The sequence below is a fragment of the Denticeps clupeoides genome, chromosome 14 (genome assembly GCF_900700375.1).
Source record: "Denticeps clupeoides chromosome 14, fDenClu1.1, whole genome shotgun sequence".
NCBI classification, from domain to species: domain Eukaryota; kingdom Metazoa; phylum Chordata; class Actinopteri; order Clupeiformes; family Denticipitidae; genus Denticeps; species Denticeps clupeoides.
The window spans coordinates 12,617,078-12,636,689 of record NC_041720.1 but is presented as its reverse complement, the minus strand read 5'-3'; the positions used below and the strand labels follow the sequence as shown (position 1 = coordinate 12,636,689).

General features: G+C 44.1%; 2 protein-coding genes across 2 annotated transcripts; one reads left to right on the top strand and one right to left on the bottom strand.

The window, feature by feature from the left end:
* Nucleotides 1-5,882: 5,882 nt before the first annotated feature.
* On the top strand, nucleotides 5,883-11,030 carry LOC114763697 (uncharacterized). Its single transcript, XM_028953456.1, has 4 exons — nucleotides 5,883-6,158; nucleotides 6,938-7,040; nucleotides 7,129-7,208; nucleotides 7,292-11,030. Exons 1-4 carry the CDS (start codon nucleotides 5,883-5,885, stop codon nucleotides 10,190-10,192), a joined length of 3,360 nt encoding a protein of 1,119 aa, XP_028809289.1. The 3' UTR covers nucleotides 10,193-11,030.
* A 6,965-nt stretch (nucleotides 11,031-17,995) lies between these two features.
* LOC114763438 (epidermal differentiation-specific protein-like) lies at nucleotides 17,996-19,384 on the bottom strand. Its single transcript, XM_028953143.1, has one exon. It carries the CDS (start codon nucleotides 19,329-19,331, stop codon nucleotides 18,312-18,314), a length of 1,020 nt encoding a protein of 339 aa, XP_028808976.1. The 5' UTR covers nucleotides 19,332-19,384; the 3' UTR covers nucleotides 17,996-18,311.
* Nucleotides 19,385-19,612: the final 228 nt, after the last annotated feature.

Genomic DNA, 19,612 nt, shown 5'->3' with positions numbered 1-19,612 from the left:
TATAACAGTCATACACACTGCTTTGAATGTCCTAAGGTCCTGGTAAGTCATGTTACAACATGTAGAGTTGTGCATATTTCTCTCATCAGTATTCTCTTCATTCTCTTCAGTCCACAGGTGATGAATGAGAAAACTTTCTGTCAGTAGGGTTGGGCTATGAACTCTGTTCAGAGTTCAGGTTATACAGCCTGTTAAGAATGACAAAGAGATTTTAACCACAAACTGTCCTGTGAATCGTACGTTTTTATCAAAGGCTATGGGTTGTCTGTGTAAAATGAAGTTTATATCTATTGAGCTATATCTTAACTTCCTCAACCTTGGGGTGTGATAGGAAGGCCTGTGATATAAAGTACAGGCTGACATGCAGCAAGGTCTGTAGGAAACTCTCCCTTTTCTGGAGAAACTGAAAGTCAGTCAGAATTCCAACGTTTCCCATCAATTAACACAAAAGAACAAAAACCAATTTGTCACAACTATGCGGGCATGATGAGGCGGGTGTACAGAGAGGAGGACGAAGAGTGACGAGAAGACGAGGAATGAAGGACGCAATCACCTGACATCACGAAACCGGGGTTTAATGGTGAAGTACAAGCCAGGGGAGACATCCGAGACGTTGACACTGGTGAACATGGAACATAACTTTAAAGACCTGACAGCGAACAGAAACGAACAGGGCAGCTTTATACATTTTACACAGGTGAAAACGATTAGGGAACATTACACATGACAACAGTGAACCCCTTTTCGGACCGGATCGTGACAGGCTATTACAGTGCATCCGGAAAATATTCACAGTGCATCACTTTTCTCACAGTGAAAACAGTAAACACCTAATATTTTAAGCATATTGTAATCATATATTTAAATCTTAAAACTATATTTTAAGTTTAGCCTGCCTTTAATTTTTTTCAGTGTACTTCCAGCAGCTCAGTCCTGCCTCTGTGGCTCTCTGTCCAAAGTACACTGAACAAACCGATAAATGCAACACTTTTTGCTCCCGTTTTCCATGAGCTGAACTCAAAGGTCTGAAACATTTTCTTCATACACAAAAGATCCATAAATCTCAAATATTGTTCTCAAATCTGCCGAAATCTGTGTTGGTGATCACTTCTCCTTGGCCAAGATCATCCATTCCATATTGAAAAAAGTGAACACTGGCCAGACTTAAAAAAAAGTAAAAAATTATCTCCATGTTCCCACAAGGTGTGTAACTGATAACAGCAATACACACTGCTTTGATTGGTGGAAGGTGGAATGTTCACAGGTGATGACTTGGAAGTCTTGCTGTCATGATTAGGGTTGGGCTATGAAGTCTGTTCAGACAGAGTTTGAATCAGAGAGGAGCAGAGAGAGCTCTCTGTTCAGAGAGGAAGCAGTGCAGATCGTATGTTTCATTAATCAGCTGTCACAGCATAAGGAAAGACAGGACTGCCACCAAGAGCAGCTTGAACATATCTCTTCTTTTCTGAATGAAGAAAAAGAGTTGTTTAATGACCAGAAGGTCCCTGATATTGTACCTCTACCAAATGCCACAGACATTTGGCACTCCACCAAGACACTTGGAACATCAGATCAGAGCCCCTACTGCAGTGGACAATAACATGCGACAAGGGAGTGAATATGAAAATGGAAAACATCTGCCAACAGCAGGGACAATGCAGTCTGGACATATACATACCCCCTCAACCACAGCCCCAATACAAGATGCCCAAGCTCATCCTGTTCAGTTATTTCCTCTGAATCTATTATATTCATCAATATTCCCAGGTTAAGAATACCACTACAGACTCCAGCACCATCCTGCATGTCTGAAACACAACAGTACTTAGCTGCTCCTGCTTCACATCCCACTGTGCTTGTCTCAGAGGTCAGCAGACAATTCCATTTACATCACATGAAAAGGTTAACTTTCAAAGGTTTACTTTACTCAGGTGCAGGTGCAGATCCGGTCTCTGTCTCTGTATTTCCACCCTTTATAACTATGCGCTGTGCTTTAAAATCTGCACTATCCATATTACATTATTTTTTTTTGCAAAAAGCATTTAACTGCATGACATACAACATATTATGGCGTAGGTGACATAAACTCTGAATCTAATTTAGAGTTTGCATTGTATATAACTTTGCAACTGTGTATGTTATTTTAGTATAAAAAACAGGTTTCTGCATGCTTGAAGAATGTGAAAGTGATCTTATCTCCTCATTCACACACTTTTTCATCAGTGCATCAACTGTGACACTATCCATATCACTGTCATGATCCGGACCGGCAGGGGTTACTCCGGATCCGGAGTCCGGACCGGAGTTTCATGTTCGTCTCGTGTAATGTTCCCTGATCGTGTTCACCTGGTGTATATTTGTATAATTGTATAAAACTATCCTGTTCGTGTCTGTTCATCGTCGGGTCATTGTGCGTGTTGATGTTCCCTTGTCTCGCTTGTAGTTTGTATTAAACCCCCTGTCGCGTGAAATCGTGCGAATGCGTCCTCCTTCATCGCCATGTCCAGCCCACCCATGACAATCACATTTATTTTCGCATTAATACTGCACTCCATATCATGCTTAAATGTATGTCTTGTTGGCTTTTGTCATTCCATCATGTGACTTGGAGCAACACGGAAACGAGGTAACGTGACTCCTATAAATTGGCTAGAGAGCAGCTGCCAGCTGCATGACACACGTCATTAGACTCGGCTCCGAAACCCTCAACCAAAGTACGACCGTACCTTGTAGAAATATACTGCTTTGACATATGTTACTTTGCTAAAGACTGGTAAAACATCTGTTATCAGATGTTGTGCAAACATAAAGGAAGTGGAACATCTCGCTCAAAGAGGAAGTGGAACATAACACCTGCAGCCGACCGTGTTAAAACTGTCAACTATGCACCTTGTGGTTTCACCCTGCTGAAGAGGTTATCGGCCCCTGCAGAAGACAGCACGAACGAGCAGAAGACTCCACCTTAAAAAAGACTTTGTTTGTCACTACCTATAAAAGAGCTGAGCACGCACTGAAACATCGGAATCTGTACACAGAGTGCTAGTGGTAGTCTTCTGTGAACATTAAAGATTCCCCCTTCTGCGCAGACTGAGTCTTGAGTCTTCATTCTTTCTCAGCCTCGAGCAGTGAATCCTCCTACGAGAACCTGGGTTGAAGGACCCGCGGAGAAAACCAAATATATCGATAAAAATTCCTTCAATTGGCGTCACGAACAGGATGTTCTTCTGGATCAACAGAGCAAACAGATAAAAACAAGTCGGAGGAATTTGGTCGAGACCGGGTGAAAGGAGTTTGGACAGAAAGCGAGCGCTCGAATCACAAAGGTAAGCAGACCTTTCCTTCTGCTGTAATTGACTACTCTAAATATAACTTTGTGTCCAGACTCCGAGTACCCTGTATTAAATTAAAGACTGTTCCAAAAGGCTGATAGAGACTGTAATACTAATAAATGAAGTAAACATTAAGGTTTAAAGTAAAAGTAATACGAGAGTCATAAAGTAAAGTAATACTGAGGTTGGACCACCACTGGGACTGACGAGTCCAGTTCGGGGGCCGACAATATTTCTCAGTTGTGGGTTGGAGTCCCTAGAAACAATACAAATTGTTTCTTAAATTACCAAAGGTTTAGTTGTGGGTTGGAGTCCCTAGAAACAATACAAATTGTTTCTTAAATTACCAAAGGTTTAGTTGTGGGTTGGAGTCCCTAGAAACAATACAAATTGTTCCTTAAATTACCAAAGGTTTAGTTGTGGGTTGGAGTCCCTAGAAACAATACAAATTGTTTCTTAAATTACCAAAGGTTTAGTTGTGGGTTGGAGTCCCTAGGAACAATACAAATTGTTTCTTAAATTACCAAAGGTTTAGTTGTGGGTTGGAGTCCCTAGAAACAATACAAATTGTTTCTTAAATTACCAAAGGTTTAGTTGTGGGTTGGAGTCCCTAGGAACAATACAAATTGTTCCTTAAATTACCAAAGGTTTAGTTGTGGGTTGGAGTCCCTAGGAACAATACAAATTGTTCCTTAAATTACCAAAGGTTTAGTTGTGGGTTGGAGTCCCTAGGAACAATACAAATTGTTCCTTAAATTACCAAAGGTTTAGTTGCGGGTTGGAGTCCCTAGGAACAATACAAATTGTTTCTTAAATTACCAAAGGTTTAGTTGCGGGTTGGAGTCCCTAGGAACAATACAAATTGTTTCTTAAATTACCAAAGGTTTAGTTGCGGGTTGGAGTCCCTAGGAACAATACAAATTGTTTCTTAAATTACCAAAGGTTTAGTTGCGGGTTGGAGTCCCTAGGAACAATACAAATTGTTTCTTAAATTACCAAAGGTTTAGTTGCGGGTTGGAGTCCCTAGGAACAATACAAATTGTTTCTTAAATTACCAAAGGTTTAGTTGCGGGTTGGAGTCCCTAGGAACAATACAAATTGTTTCTTAAATTACCAAAGGTTTAGTTGCGGGTTGGAGTCCCTAGGAACAATACAAATTGTTTCTTAAATTACCAAGGTAACAGTTGATGGGTTGGAGTCCTTAGAAACAGTACAGATTGTTTCTTAAATTCCAAAAGTAATATTCAAAGGGTATTAAAAGGTATTTTTTACATGTGACATATGAATACTTTGAGTTGACACGGCCAAATAATTACACAACGGTGTGAATGCTGTGAAGTACTGGGAAAGACGGTCTGTTCTTCCGTATTTCACAGATTACATAATAAGGGGAATTAGATTCCTTTTTACTCACCACCATTTTCAATAAAGGGTGAATACCAGGTATTCCCCTGATACGATTAAAAAGCATATAACACATAAGTACATCTACATATTGCACCACATGGGAATGAATGAACGAGGATAACAACAGTGAGAACAAATAGCACCCCCATTTGGAAGCAGAGGCAAGGTGTATCCGCCGGGGAAGTCTTACTCCCAGGTAGAAGCTTGATACCACCAAAGGGGGATATTTCAAGTGCTGACTCACTGACTTAAAACGGTGCTCCCCAGCTGTTAGTGCCACCTATTGGCAAGACCCCCAGCTGGACTAAATTCTCAAAAAAAAAAAAAAAAAAATAATAAATAAATAAATAAATAAAAAAATAAAAAAAAATAAAAAATAAAGACAAGCCTTTCCGTGGAAATAACAATGGAAGGAGAACTGGATAAAGATGTAGGAGATGGTTGGGCTCCCGGAAGTGTTCTCAGTACTCTCGGCGAACAACTGATCGAGATGCATTATGTGATAGATGTCACTTACCCTTCTAAGGAAGCAGCGGAACAAAAGAAATTACTCGACACCACCGCCACAAAACTACTGATAGAAAAAGGCCAGACCAAAGGGAGTAGTGGGAATTGGGGCATAATATTTCGCTCCATAGCGCGAGAAGCTAAGAAAAAAGAGGGAGAAGCGGAAAAAATGTTGGAAAGTGCTGGGCTGTTTAGTCGACAAAAACATAAGAAGGAACAAGAAACACAAAAGAACAAAAGGATAAAATACAATAAATTCATGGGATGGTGGGAACTCGCCAAAATTCGCATGAAAAAGGAAAAAGAGGCACCACCTCCATATACCCCTGCCCCAACAGCGCCTCCACCTCCCAGGGTGCCTGCATCAATATATCCTGTCCTAGAAGTCACGGGGGGGGCATCTTAACCTGTCCCGCCGAAGGTGTATCGTCCACCACACCTTCATTAGGAACTGACACCGTAAAAGCAGATCCACTGGTACCGCAACCCGTTGCACCATTCCAACATGCAGGGGCACGGTACCAGGCCAAACACAGCAAGCCCCAACAGTCCCCCACGACTGTGGAAAGGTCAGAAGCTACCTACAGGAGAGAATCTGCTTCACCACCCGACTCGGGTTCAAACCCTGAAACAGTTACGATGTACCTCAAAGGTAACTGGCAACCAATGACAGGCCAGCTTGTGAACATGCAGACTGCCGGAGAGGAACTTGCAGACTTAATGATTCAGGCTGTAAAGGAGGCTAAGGCAGAACAGGGAACTGAGGATAGAGAATCAATAGCTTATAGGACCAGGGGAAGAATTAGAACTAAAGGATCTGACTGCAAACAGACCAAGGAGGAAGGGGATGAGATAGAAGGGGACGAAAATGAAGAAGAGGAAGATGAGGAAAATAATGGACTTGAGTTGAAAGGGGTAGCAGGGGTTTATCCACTGATCCAGAGAAAGCCAGGGGAAAGGCCTGTGTATCAGCCATACACACTAGGAGATATTACAGGACTAGTTCACAAATTACCTAACATACATGACGGAGCACACCCCTGGTTGGTCGCCTTAGAAAAACACACTGCCGGGGTCGACCTAGCCATGGGTGACATTAGAGCAATATTGACCATGTGTTCCTCCAAGTCTCAACTGATAGCCGTAGAACGAGATGCAGGTACTCTCCAAACCCCCAATGAAGTTCCTATATATAATGTTCTTGACAACCTTAATCGCGCTCTAAGACAGTCCTTTCCACTGAAAGACGCAGCCGGAGGAATGACTAGAATTAAATGGGACCGTAAATCGAACCCACCTGCTTACTTAGATCAGGCAATAGATGACTGGACGGGAAGGACAGGGCAGCACCCCGGGACACAGGGACCGATGTCGATTCTGTTCAGAAGGGCAGTGTTAAAGGGGATTCCGGAGGCAGTAGCAGACAGAATGGAAGACAATCCAGATTTGCAAGATTGTGATTTTCCTACATGGAGAAAACACCTGCTCTTTAACCTTAACAAATGTCAGGATAAGGACTCCAGTAAGGGAGAAACTGTGGAAGACCTGCAACAACAGTTACTCCGAATGCAAATACAACAAGCTAAAAAGAATTAGGTAGCAAACCAGAAAAACCAAAAAAGCAGTTAGTGGCCGCAGTTGTACCACACCCCCCTCAGCCGCCAATGCCGTCTTTCCCTTCTGGTGGGTGGCAGCCTCCGCCACAGTACCCCCAACATTCGGCGTACTCTCCACCTGTCCCTTACGGACAGGCTGGTCCCCCTATGGGGGAGAGAAGGGGTGGTTTCAGAGGGAGAGGTCAGTGGAGGGGTGGAAACGGGGGACAAACCACAGGCTGCTTCACCTGTGGAGATCCCAGCCACTGGGCCCGAACCTGCCCTCACAGGCCCACTGGCCTACCAGCCAGGGGAACTCCATATCAGCGCCGTCCCGCACAGCGAGGGAGATTCCAACAGCCGCGTGGAGGTCCGGGAGGCTTTCCGGCCCCACAAATGCCCATGACAAGTTGGGACCACTTTGAGGGTGGTTCCCATTAGGACACCCCACAGACTGCCCTAGACAGTGTGGTGCCTACGGCGGATCCCATGTTGTCTATAACTGTAGACGGACTGCAAAAAGACTTCCTGGTGGACACAGGGGCTACACACTCCACAGTCCGGTCCGTATCGCGAGGTAAACTTTCCAACCTCACTACTACAGTCGTGGGCATCTCTGGGGATCCAAGGGTTCTGCCGTTCACCACACCACTTCCTACCGTCGTTGGCGACCAGATACTGTTACACAGTTACATTTGTTCCAAGGACGTACCGGTCAACCTCCTCGGCCGAGATTTATTGATACGACTGGGGGCCAGTATCACTTGCTCCCCACAGGGCCTAACTGTGTCCTTACCAGCAGGAACGATCCTTCCTTGCCGCGAGATGGTTGAAGGAAATGGACAGTTTCTTTTACATCCCGCTCAGGATGTGTCTCCCACAGCAGACATCTACTGGGCTATGCTGAACTCTGAACCAAGTGCGTCCCCAGGTGTACTGACAATGTTCCAGCAGTGGCGGCCGTGGCTCTCCCAGCTCCATCCTTACGTGCCTCCTCCTGACCCACCCCATCTCACTCTTTTCTATGACAGACATGACACCACTTGGTATCAGCACCTGTTCCAAGAAAATTGCGAAGGTCATCAGTGGTCAATAACTACATCATGTCTTTTTGCTGCTCCTGAGGGCGTGGCGGCGGCTGTTACTCTCACACCGGAACAGGAACAGTGGTATATGATGTCTGCTGAAGCGGCCCCACACATTTCTTTGGCCCTAAACCCTGGACATCAGGCCAAGGAATTAGGTGGAATAGTAAAAAGAGCAATTGCGGCAACCGATTGGGTCAATACTAGATTACCATATGTTTTATTCTCGGAATCCACTTCAACTTACCAAATTCTGCCCACTTCGTCCTCGATCAACTCCGCTGTGTTGCATCATGACACCTTGTCTCGGTCTCATGGTAGAGAAATGACGGACCATTGCGACTCACATTCAATTCTTGATTCCATTCCACATTCCCTGTGGTCTCAGGGACCTACCGACGTTGGTTGTGTCGGCATCCCTCCAGTCACTTTTACGTTGCATACTTCCGCTCCCGTGTGGCAGTCTCAATATCCACACAAACCCCAGGCGGAAGCCGGCATTGCTGAGACCATTGAGGGTCTAATTGATGCTGGGGTCCTCGAACCTTCTGGATCCCCCTGGAACACTCCCATTCTCCCTGTCGAAAAGAAGGGTACGGGTAAATATCGTATGGTCCATGACCTCAGGAGAATCAATTCCCTCCTGGGGACTACATCTCTCCCGGTGCCCAATCCTTATGTTGCCCTGGCCAACCTGCCTCCGTCACACGCCTGGTTCTCATGTATAGATTTAGCCAACGCTTTCTTCTGCCTTCCATTGGCGGAGTCCTTGAGAGATATCTTTTCATTCACTTTTAGGGGCCACCAATGGCGCTACACTCGCTTACCCCAAGGGTTTGCTCTCTCGCCCGGTCTTTTCAATCAACATCTGAAGGCTATCCTAGCTAAATGCCCACTCCCATCTGACTGTTTCCTGGTCCAATATGTTGATGACTTACTACTTTCTGCCCCCACGGCAGACGTTTGCCTACAAGCAACTCGCTCACTATTGACCTTTCTAGCAGAAGTCGGCTTCAAAGTTAGCAGGTCCAAGTTACAATGTTGCCGCAAACAAGTTTCCTTCTTAGGGCGCATGGTTGCTCAGACAGGGGTCTCTCTATCTAAAGACCATCGAAATTCTATTCTACACCATCCACGTCCACATTCTGTCAAGGACATGCTCTCCTTCTTAGGTCTGACTGGCTTTAGTAGGAATTATATCCCTGATTACGTGGGTCTCACTACCCCTCTCAGGGCTCTTGTGAACGCAAAAGGCATGAAAAACCTCCACGCACCATTAGAATGGACCTATGAAACTGAACAATGTTTCATCACTCTCAAACAACGACTTTCCGTGGCCTCTGACCTAGCAATCCCGGATTATGCGTTGACTTTTCATTTGGATGTTTCTGGAACAGATACTCACGTCAATGGTGTACTGTTCCAGAAAAAAGGGGGAGAGAGACGTGTACTCACATATGTAAGTGTCATGCTAGACAATATTGAACAACGACATAGGTACCTTCTAGTCATGGTGGATGCATTCTCGGGCTGGCCCGTGACTAGAGAAGATAGCAAAACGGTGGTCAAGTGCCTGATTAACCATTACATCCCGCAACACGGGTTTCCTGAAACCATTAGGTCAGACAATGGAACTCATTTCAAAAATAAGGATCTGCAAACAGTTGAATCTGCCTTAGGGTTAAAACACAAGTTTGGCACGGTTTACCATCCTCAATCACAAGGTAAAGTGGAAAGAATGAACCTATCACTCAAAACTAAATTGGCAAAAATCTGTGCACAGACCAAAATGACCTGGGTAGACGCGTTACCATTGGCCTTAATGTCTATTCGTAGCTCGGTGAACAAAACCTCGGGGTACACGCCTTTTGAGTTAGAACATGGACGTCCCTTTCCTGGTCCTTCGTCACGACTGTTTATGACTACTGAAGCATCTGAAAAATTGTCTCCAAAAGCATATTTTAACATTCTACAAAGTGTTCTCTCCCAGCATTCTACGCAGATCACAGGCCGAGGGTCCCAGCCGCCTGCAAGCAACCCCCCGGGTCCAGGGATAGAATACGTACTCCTGAAGGTGACCAAACGGAAATGGAGTGAACCCCGTTGGACAGGGCCCTACCAGATCACCGAGAGGACGTCACATGCTGTTCGGCTCAAAGGAAAAGGAGACACCTGGTTTCACCTCTCCCAGTGTGCGGCTGCACCTGAACCAGGCCGGACTGTCCCGGAGATCCAGGATGCCCTAAGAGCAGATACTGGACACAACTGACCCCAAAATACGACCTGCTGGTTGTACATTTCCAAAGGGGGATTACCTCACTTTGCGTCCTATCATACTAGTTCCTACATTTTACTACTCTTAATTTGCATTTACTCAGTGTTCATATTGTTTTATATATTTTCTCTATAACCATGTCTTGGCCATTTCCAGACATTATGACCTGGAGACAGAGAGCTGTCGTCTTTCTGGTCTTTTGTGCACTGGCCAGTGATGACGAAGAAGGTGTCATGTGGTCCCATGTCTAAATACTCTTTTGATTGTTTCTTCCTTCTTTTTGTATCATTACGGTTATTTTCTTATCATGTATTCCTGTTAGGTTACGGACGATTCAGGCCGACCCAGGGCAGGGTGGCTGTCATGTCTGTTTACTCCTCACTATAACCTTAAAAGACCCAGAGGAGATGTTCCAGCTTGACTATATGTCCGTTCTGTTTTATTGAACTATTAAATATAGTTCAAAAGGGGGAATTGTAGAAATATACTGCTTTGACATATGTTACTTTGCTAAAGACTGGTAAAACATCTGTTATCAGATGTTGTGCAAACATAAAGGAAGTGGAACATCTCGCTCAAAGAGGAAGTGGAACATAACACCTGCAGCCGACCGTGTTAAAACTGTCAACTATGCACCTTGTGGTTTCACCCTGCTGAAGAGGTTATCGGCCCCTGCAGAAGACAGCACGAACGAGCAGAAGACTCCACCTTAAAAAAGACTTTGTTTGTCACTACCTATAAAAGAGCTGAGCACGCACTGAAACATCGGAATCTGTACACAGAGTGCTAGTGGTAGTCTTCTGTGAACATTAAAGATTCCCCCTTCTGCGCAGACTGAGTCTTGAGTCTTCATTCTTTCTCAGCCTCGAGCAGTGAATCCTCCTACGAGAACCTGGGTTGAAGGACCCGCGGAGAAAACCAAATATATCGATAAAAATTCCTTCAACCTGTCCAACATCAGTGTGGTGTTGTGGCTCACGCCGTCCGCGTTCGCAGATTAACGCGGAGGAACTTCCCGCCGCACCGAGGTCTCTTGTCTGATCCCGGTTTGTGTGACAGAATGACCGAGCCCGTACGCGCTTCAGATTTCGCTGCTTTATGTGATCGAGTAGTGCGGCAAGAGAATCTCATTGAATGTCTGTCACAGGAGGTTCGCTTCCTGCGGCAGCCCACCGAGTGCATGAAGCGACGAACGCTGCGCAGAGCCCTCGTCCCCCCGCGGTTCCCGAACCCAGTTTGGCGCTCGCGGAGCGCTGGAACGGGACCGAGGGTAGCGGCGAGGCGCTCCTCACCACTCTCTCGTTGGTTTTTGAGCTGCAACCTCGCCGCTACCCCAGATCCCGGTCCCGAATCGCCCTCCTACTCACCCTGCTCGTTGGTCCCGCGGCGGAGTGGGCGGCCACGCTAATCAGCTCCCCCAACTCAGCATCCATGTCATATTCCGAATTCGTGGAGGAATTAAAAAACACCTTTTGCCATCCGGACGGTGTGGAAGACGTCGCGTCACAGCTTTACCATCTACGCCAGGGTTCTTCATCTGTCAGCCAGTTCACCGCACGATTTCGGACCCTGGCTGCAAAAGCTCTGCTGGACGCCCACGCCCTCCGGATGATTTATATTGAAGGACTGGCCGCGCGAATTCGTGGGGAGATGGTAAGCCGGGAAATGGCAGCAACGTATGAGGCCCTCATACAACTCGCGCTGAGGATTGATCGCTGGCACTCCCGAAAACTGCGGCCTCCACTCCAACCCGGCACCGGACTCCCCGACCGCCTTTCTCACCACCTCAGCCCACCGTCACTCCTCCGGAACCATAGGGGGGAACCCATGCACCTGGGACGGACAACCCTGCCTCAGGAAGAAAAGCAGCAGCGGCGTGGCGTGGTGTTGGAGTGGGGAGCGCACTGCCATCGCCATTGCCTTCTGCCACAGCTCTCCCCGTCTGCCACCTCAAACCCAGAGCCGACCCGTCCAGTGTTGGACAACATCCCCTCCTGTTATCATGACCTAGTCACCGTCTTCAGCCCAGCCAAAGCTGCCCAGCTGCCTCCCCATCGACCAGGCGACATGACCTGCTACCGGGAACCACTCCCCCGAAAGGACATCTCTACTCCCTCTCGAAAGCACAGCAATTGGCCATGGAGCGGTTTGTGGCGGAGGTGCTTCAGAACGGCACCATCCGCCCATCGACCTCCCCGGCCGCGGCAGGGTTCTTCTTTGTTACCAAGAAGGATGGTGGTCTGTGACCGTGCGTGGATTATCGTGGACTCAACATAATCACTATAAAAAAAAAAACGCCATTTCCCCTAACCAACACCGCCCTCGACGCCGTCTCGGGAGCGAAGTACTTTACAAAGCTGGATCTCCGTTCGGCCTATAACCTGATTCGCATCCGAGAGGGCGACGAGTGGAAGACAGCCTTCATCACCCCCACTGGTCCTGTCTTGTGCCTTAAAACGCGAACGACAACATCAGTGTGGTGTTGGTGGCTCACACCGTACGCGTTCGCAGATTAACGTGGAGGAACTTACCTGCCTCCTTGCGTCCCGCCGCACCGCGGTGTCTCGTCTCCTCTTACACGTCTCTCTTGTTCTGATCCCGGTTCGTGTGACAAGTTTATCCTTACTGTTTTTTTGTTGTACTGTTTTTGCAATGTCCTACTTTAAAAAACATTTCACTGCATGGTGTACTATGATTGATTGTGTATAAGACATAAAATCTGAATCAAATTTAAAGGTTGCATTGTGTTTAACTTTGCAACTGTGTATGTTTTTTAATGTGTTTATTAAGAATGTAAAAGTGATCTTATCTCCTCATTTTGATGGACAATCATATCTGTGCTTGCAGTGTCTCACAATGACAATCACTTCAATTTCATATCAGGCAAGCAATATCAATCTTAACAGACATCTTCACAGATATCTTCAACACATCGCTGAGTTCAGCCGTCGTGCCTACCTGCCTCAAAACTGCCATCATCCCAGTGCCAAAGACATCAACTGTGTCCTGCCTCAATGATTAGCAGCCCATAGCACTCACACCCATCATGATGAAATGCTTTGAGAGGCACATGAAGACACAGAATCTGGACCGTTTCAGTTCGCTTACCAGCCAAACTGCTTTCACACAACCCTCTCCCACCCCGACAAAAAAGACACTTACGGCAGAATGCTGTTTATTGACTTCAGCTCAGCATTCAATATGGCATATTTTGAATCCCATTGTATGTTTGTGGGCCTGTGCAGCAAGCACAGAGCATGACTTTCCATGCGAGTTCAGTTTAAAACTTTATATGCCCTTTCGATGAGCTCCTATCCTCACATGCACACAACGCTGCGAATATTTTCCGGATGCACTGCCATCGCAGAGATAAATTGGCTTTTGTTCTTTTGTGTTAATTGATGGGAAACGTTGGAATGCTGACTGACTTTCAGTTTTTTCCTACAGACCTTACTGCATGTCAGCCTGTACTTTATTTCAAAAGCCTTCCTATCACACCCCAAGGTTGAGGAAGTTAGGATGTAGCTCAATAAATATAAGCTTCCTTTTACACAGACAACCCATAGCTTACAATTCTTACAAAACTTACAATTCACAGAACAGCTTATGGTTAAAATCTCTTCATCATTATTAACAGGCTGTATAACCTGAACTCTGAACAGAGTTCATAGCCCAAACCTACTGACAGAAGGTTTTCTCATTCATCACCTGTGGACTGCAATGAAAAGAATACTGATGAGATAAATATCCACAACTCATTATGCATTTATATTTTAAGCTCTTAATTGTAAACTAAAATCATAGAAATGTAATATGAATTGATATGCCTAAGCACACACACAAGCACACAGAGAAGAGCTGGAATTTTGGGAGTGAGTGTGAATCATTTAAACCAGCCTTTGATATAAAATACCCGAGTTTTAAATATTCACACAGTCTAGGTACCTTTTATTATCGTTGGCACGCTTGGTGGAGCTCAAACTGGTGGAGAATATGTGTGTTGAGTCTACTCACAACTTCCTCCAGTACTGTACCCACGATCGATGGCCCTTCCGCCGTCTGCAAAATAATCCTGTAGTCGGTGCAGTTCTTCATGTACCTTTATGCATCAGAAGTCCTCGCTCCTCGCGTGGTCCAAGGCCTCAGCAGCACCGTGCCGTCTGCTGCCGTGCGGGTTTTCCCGGCCTCCGCCACGTGCACAGAAATACGTGCACTTCTGTCCTGTGTAGTAATTGCTACTTTTCCAGAAAGTCGCCGAACCTCCGCCTTTCGCTATGCACCTTTATGCATGAAAAGATTTTCATCTCCGGAATCAGTAAAACTAAAATACGTGTGCAACCACTTGTTCTTTTAACTCAGCAGGCTTAAGCGAACTCCAGCTTCGCTAATTAAATTGCGGGTAAACTGTAAAACACGGCACCACTACATTGTCTCCTGTCTAGATAGATAGATAGATAGATAGATAGATAGATAGATTGGGTGCGGTGCTATTATTTTTAGGCCCATATTATTATTATTATTATTTTATTATTATTATCATCAGTTGCGGTAGGTAGTCCTATCATCAATACTAGGCTATTGCTATATAATTATATGAGGTTACATGCTTTATTGTTGTTATGATTATTATTTTTACCACCATCAGTATAGGTCTATTATCTTCACTAGGCTATTGCTATAATTGGGAATTATATCTGATATTAATTTATGCTTTATTATTGTTGTTATTACTAGGCCTAATAGTAGGCATCATCTGCATTTTTTACAGAAGCTTGCAGGTAGGTGTTGTTAATGAGAGACCTGAGCCTGCTTTGCCTTGCAAAGATCCTCAATTCTTGGCTCAATGTTTGATGAACATAGCCTCAAATCATCCTCGATTTGTGCACGATTGTGGTATTTAGTTTTGAGTGCAGTCATTTTTGAGAATCCTGCCTCACACAAATATGTTGACGCAAAAGGAAGGAGAATCTTAAAGATGACGTCACAGAGTTCAGGATATTCCAGCATCAAGGCTGCGCAGAATGACAAAATAGGGCAGGAGCTAAAGACTTCCTTCAGTCTTCTGTCACTCTTCAGCTCAATAATATGTTCCTGCATATTAATTTAAAGCTCATTTGCTGTGCACATAAAGGCTGGCAGAGGACCCCAAACAATCGAGTGTTAAGTGGCTGTGATTTGATGAGACTTTTTTTCATGGATTTGTTAAGCACGGAGTCAAAAAGAAGTGCTTCGCAATAAACCATGCAATGTGGGCACTTCAATTTCACAAGTGGAGCTACGTGCTGAACGCGAGCAGCTAGACCACGCTGACGCCCCGTCATTGCCTGTGCACCATCCATGCATAACTGCGTGATTCATGCTTTCGAGTCTCCAAACACCACAAATGTCTCCAAAAACACCAGTAAAAGTCACTGGATTGTCGCTTTTGACAAAAAAGTTGCCAGGAGGATGAGTTGTTTGTGTTATAATCAGTGCTTGAAGTGGGAAGAAAAGGTGCCGGTACTCTCTTTGCATTGGCAAATCATTACATTTTTACAGTGTAAAACAAAACTTGCATATATTACTGTTACAACAATTTATTGTTATTCATTTATTACCAACATAAGTGTATTTAAACATGTTTGTGTGTGCGTGGCTGCGTGTGTTTCACAAAAACTAAAGGAAAGCTTTAACTGTAGCCTATATTCTGACTAGTTTATTTGTTTTATGCAGTTAACAATACAGTTCGACCAAGAGAGCTGACAATTGACCACCACTTAATTTACCATCACCTCACTAATTTCACACTGATTTCATATGACAAACAAGTTAATAATAGTCACTTACATTTTTGATGAAATAATCACTGTTTTGGTCTATTTTAGCAGCGAAAATAGATCTGATGAATCCAAACAAAGATCATAAATTAGTTTTTTTTTTTTGCCTCCCATCATGTGGTCCACTCGCACCTACTTGCAGCGGTTGAGAACCACTGTTTTAAACTATCAATTGTATGTTTTATGAAGCTGACAACATTACTGCTGTAAGTAATAATAATTATAGTAACCTTGGGTGGGGCATTTGTATAGTTTTTCAACTGAACATATTCTTAGAGGCTGTGATTTCAGCTGTAAAGGTCAATTCCACAATTAACACAGAAAATGTGTAATTGCTCTAGCTTTTTCAAAAGCCTTTATGATGTCAAACATCATTGAAAATTAAAAAATTGACACAGGACAAGAGCAAGAGAAGCATTTTGTGGTGATTAAGAAGTGCTGTAGTGCATCTGCTCAATTCAATTATATGCAAGCAGGTGAAGCAGGTCGATCAGGACACAGAAGAAATAGGTGAGGCAGTTAATCATAAAAACGAGACTGTGATGCCACCTTGTGGGCCAGAAGTTGTCTTTATGCCTATTCTAGTATTATATTCTGCAAACAGAAAACAGTCTCCCACAACTTGAAGAAATGGCTCATAATATAGACAGAAAACATACCAGAAAGATCTCCAATATGATGACATGAAATTCATTAATTTAATAAACAGACAGACAGTTTATCCATCTGCTCCTCTTGGTTGAGAGCCAGTTTCTGGACTAATGCAGTCACCTCTGTCAGTACGGAGATCTCTTTTACTTCCACCACCTTCACATCTACAGCACGCTCTGATTTCACGTGAACCTGGGAGTGAGCTTTTTTTTGATGTAGGTGTGGAACTTTCTAATTTCTCTTGACAGGTGCCGAAGCACAGCCTGCAGCTCACAAAAGCTCAAGAGCCCAGGCTTCATGGGAGCAATACTTGGATACACTTTATCTATTTACATTTAAGGCATTTATCAGTGGGTGGTAGAAGCCTAGTGAGTGACACTTGCCTATGAACCAGGAGACCCAGGTTCAAATCCCACTTACTACCATTGTGTCCCTGCATACAGTGGCCTTACTAATATGCACAGCATCCCCAATAATCTACAGTAATCTTCCCCTAGCAAAGAAACGTAAAGCTGCACATAGTATCTGCCCGGATGTAAGAGCGCGGCCACAATGGGTAATATTAGTAATCTAAGAACGGATTAGATTATGGATTTATGTAATTGATTGCAACGTAAAACGGTAACGCTCAAACACAAATGTATGGAGAAAAGAAAAGAAATCCACTCTGGGTCTCAAAATCCTTGCCCGGCGTCAATGTAATTCTCTTCGAATTAATACAGTCTCCTCATCCAAAAAAGTACATGCATTTCCCTTAACTGCTTCATCTTTAAAACAGGGGAGGAGACCAACAGAAACTCACAGATTAGAGAATAAAACAGGTTCCTGACCAGGTTAGGTTCACAGAGTAAGTTACCACGGTAACTGACTCTAAGTAAAAGTTACCTCTTTTTCAGAAACAGGCTTGACTTACCCTGCTTTCTCGAGTTTGACAAACCTGCCACTTTGAAACGGAAAACCCAGAGTTTCTCTCATTTCAGGCTTAACATTTTTCACTTGTAAACTCCTTTCTGAAATGGGCCCCTCGTGTGTTAAACCACTGGTGTCTCATTTTAAATGTAAACGAGGCTTTTTTTTTTTTTAACTGTTCTGAAATTTGTGAAGACAATAATGCTTCTGATGTCTAAAAAGACAATGCAGTTATGACGTTTCCAGACATTCCAGAAATTAAATGTTTGTTTTCATTTCTTTAATCTGTACATACATATGTGTTTTATTCCATAATATATCACTCTGATCTCATGATTCTCATAGGTATTGCAAATCTGCTTATCCAGAATATACATAATTTTTGGGTATTTTGTTTTTGATGCAACAAAAACAAAAATGCTTAGTTTAATAATGCTAATCATTTAATAATAATTGTCACAATGATTATCGCTTCACTTTCAGTAATACATTGAGGTTAACATATGGGATAAAATCACACCAGTTTCACCAAATCACAAGAGGTACACCAATATATCAAGACTGACAGACTTACATTTTAAGCATTTTAGTTATGGAAAAATGAAACAAAGAAATGCTCTATAGGTTATGGCGTATAAGATTACAAAGTAAGAATTCTGTATTTTATTAGTAAGTAGTATTTAGTTTGCTGTGTATATGATATGGTTATAATTCTTTTTTTTACTTTTACTGCAGCCTTAAATGTCCTCTTCTTGGTATTCAGCCAAGATCGTGTTACCAGCCTGGCACCTGTATTCCCCGTATTCAGTCGAAGAGTTGTAGCCTGACTGGATCGTTATTTTGACTGGAACCTTCACATCCACCTCTTTTCTCACTACATTCACAGTGAGCTTGGTGTGTGGATGGATGGTGGCTGGTATGGAAATCTTCACACCCTTCTTTTCCGTCTTGGTGTTGCTTGTCCCCTTCTCCACGGTGAAAGTGTTACTCACATTCACATTGACCTCTGATTTCACTATACCAATATCAAACCCAAATGACATCCCCACACTTATCTGTGTAGCATTGCTGAAGTTGAAGCTCTCGGTGACAGAACCTTCATACTCCCGACTGAGCTCAGAGGAGAAGGTCTGCTCATGTTTTCCACGATTCACACCACAGATGGAGTCAATGACGACTGATTTGGTGTTTTCTTCTTTCTTGTCCCAGAGGAGCTCTGCTGTTATCTTGGGTCTCCCAGGTTTAAGAGGACGAGCCCAAGACACTTGGTTGTCAATCCAGCCTATGCTTGGAAATTCTCTTCCAGCTCTGACCAGAATTGAACGACCACCTCTGTTTGGATGCTCATACAGGACCCATGCTCCTCTGTCCACTCGGCAGGAAGAAATCATATCATTGAAATTGCCAAACATTAAGTTTGTCTCACAGTTGAGGGTAATGCTCCTACCCCCATAGTTTTGATCCTCATACAGTGTGATCTGAGGATTTGTCAGATCTTCTTTCACCTGTTCCAGTGAAGAAATTACCTCATGCCACTCCACTGATCGACATTCACCCTCCTCAAAGTAGAACTGGGCACCCTGACAGTGGGGGTGTTCGTATAACACCCATGGCTGCCCTATGACCTTCACAGAGGAGATACAGTCATTAAAACTAACATCCCGAAGGTCTGGACAATACTCAGTGAACTCCCGGCTCACGCCTTGAAAGTCAGGATTCTCGTACACAAAAATCTTGTTTACAGGATTTGAAGCCATTCCCGTACTCCTGAAGGTTGTGCAAGAGGTGAGAGCAAAAGTGTGTGTGTGAAGAATTCCTGCTGTATTTGTAGTGTTCTTAGAGTGGGCTGAACTGCACAGAGCCAATCATCTTGTTTAGGAGGGCCTACCAGGTGTGCATATTTTTTCTGCACGTTTCCTGATCAAAGCTGATGCCATAGCTGCTCATACATTTTGAAAGATATTTGTTTATTACTATTAATATCTTTTTATTTCATATCTCAAGTTCGGCTACAGGTGTGTCCACCTGAGGTGGGCTA

Bases quoted from the DNA above. Each gene is read 5' to 3' on its own strand.
- LOC114763697 (XM_028953456.1), top strand. From the start codon at position 5,883: ATGTACCTCAAAGGTAACTGGCAACCAATGACAGGCCAGCTTGTGAAC. The intron at 6,159-6,937 runs GTAGCAGGGGTT...GGTGGGTGGCAG, and splicing joins ATGGACTTGAGTTGAAAGGG to CCTCCGCCACAGTACCCCCA. The intron at 7,209-7,291 runs GTCCGGGAGGCT...GACACCCCACAG, and splicing joins ATTCCAACAGCCGCGTGGAG to ACTGCCCTAGACAGTGTGGT.
- LOC114763438 (XM_028953143.1), bottom strand. From the start codon at position 19,331: ATGGCTTCAAATCCTGTAAACAAGATTTTTGTGTACGAGAATCCTGAC.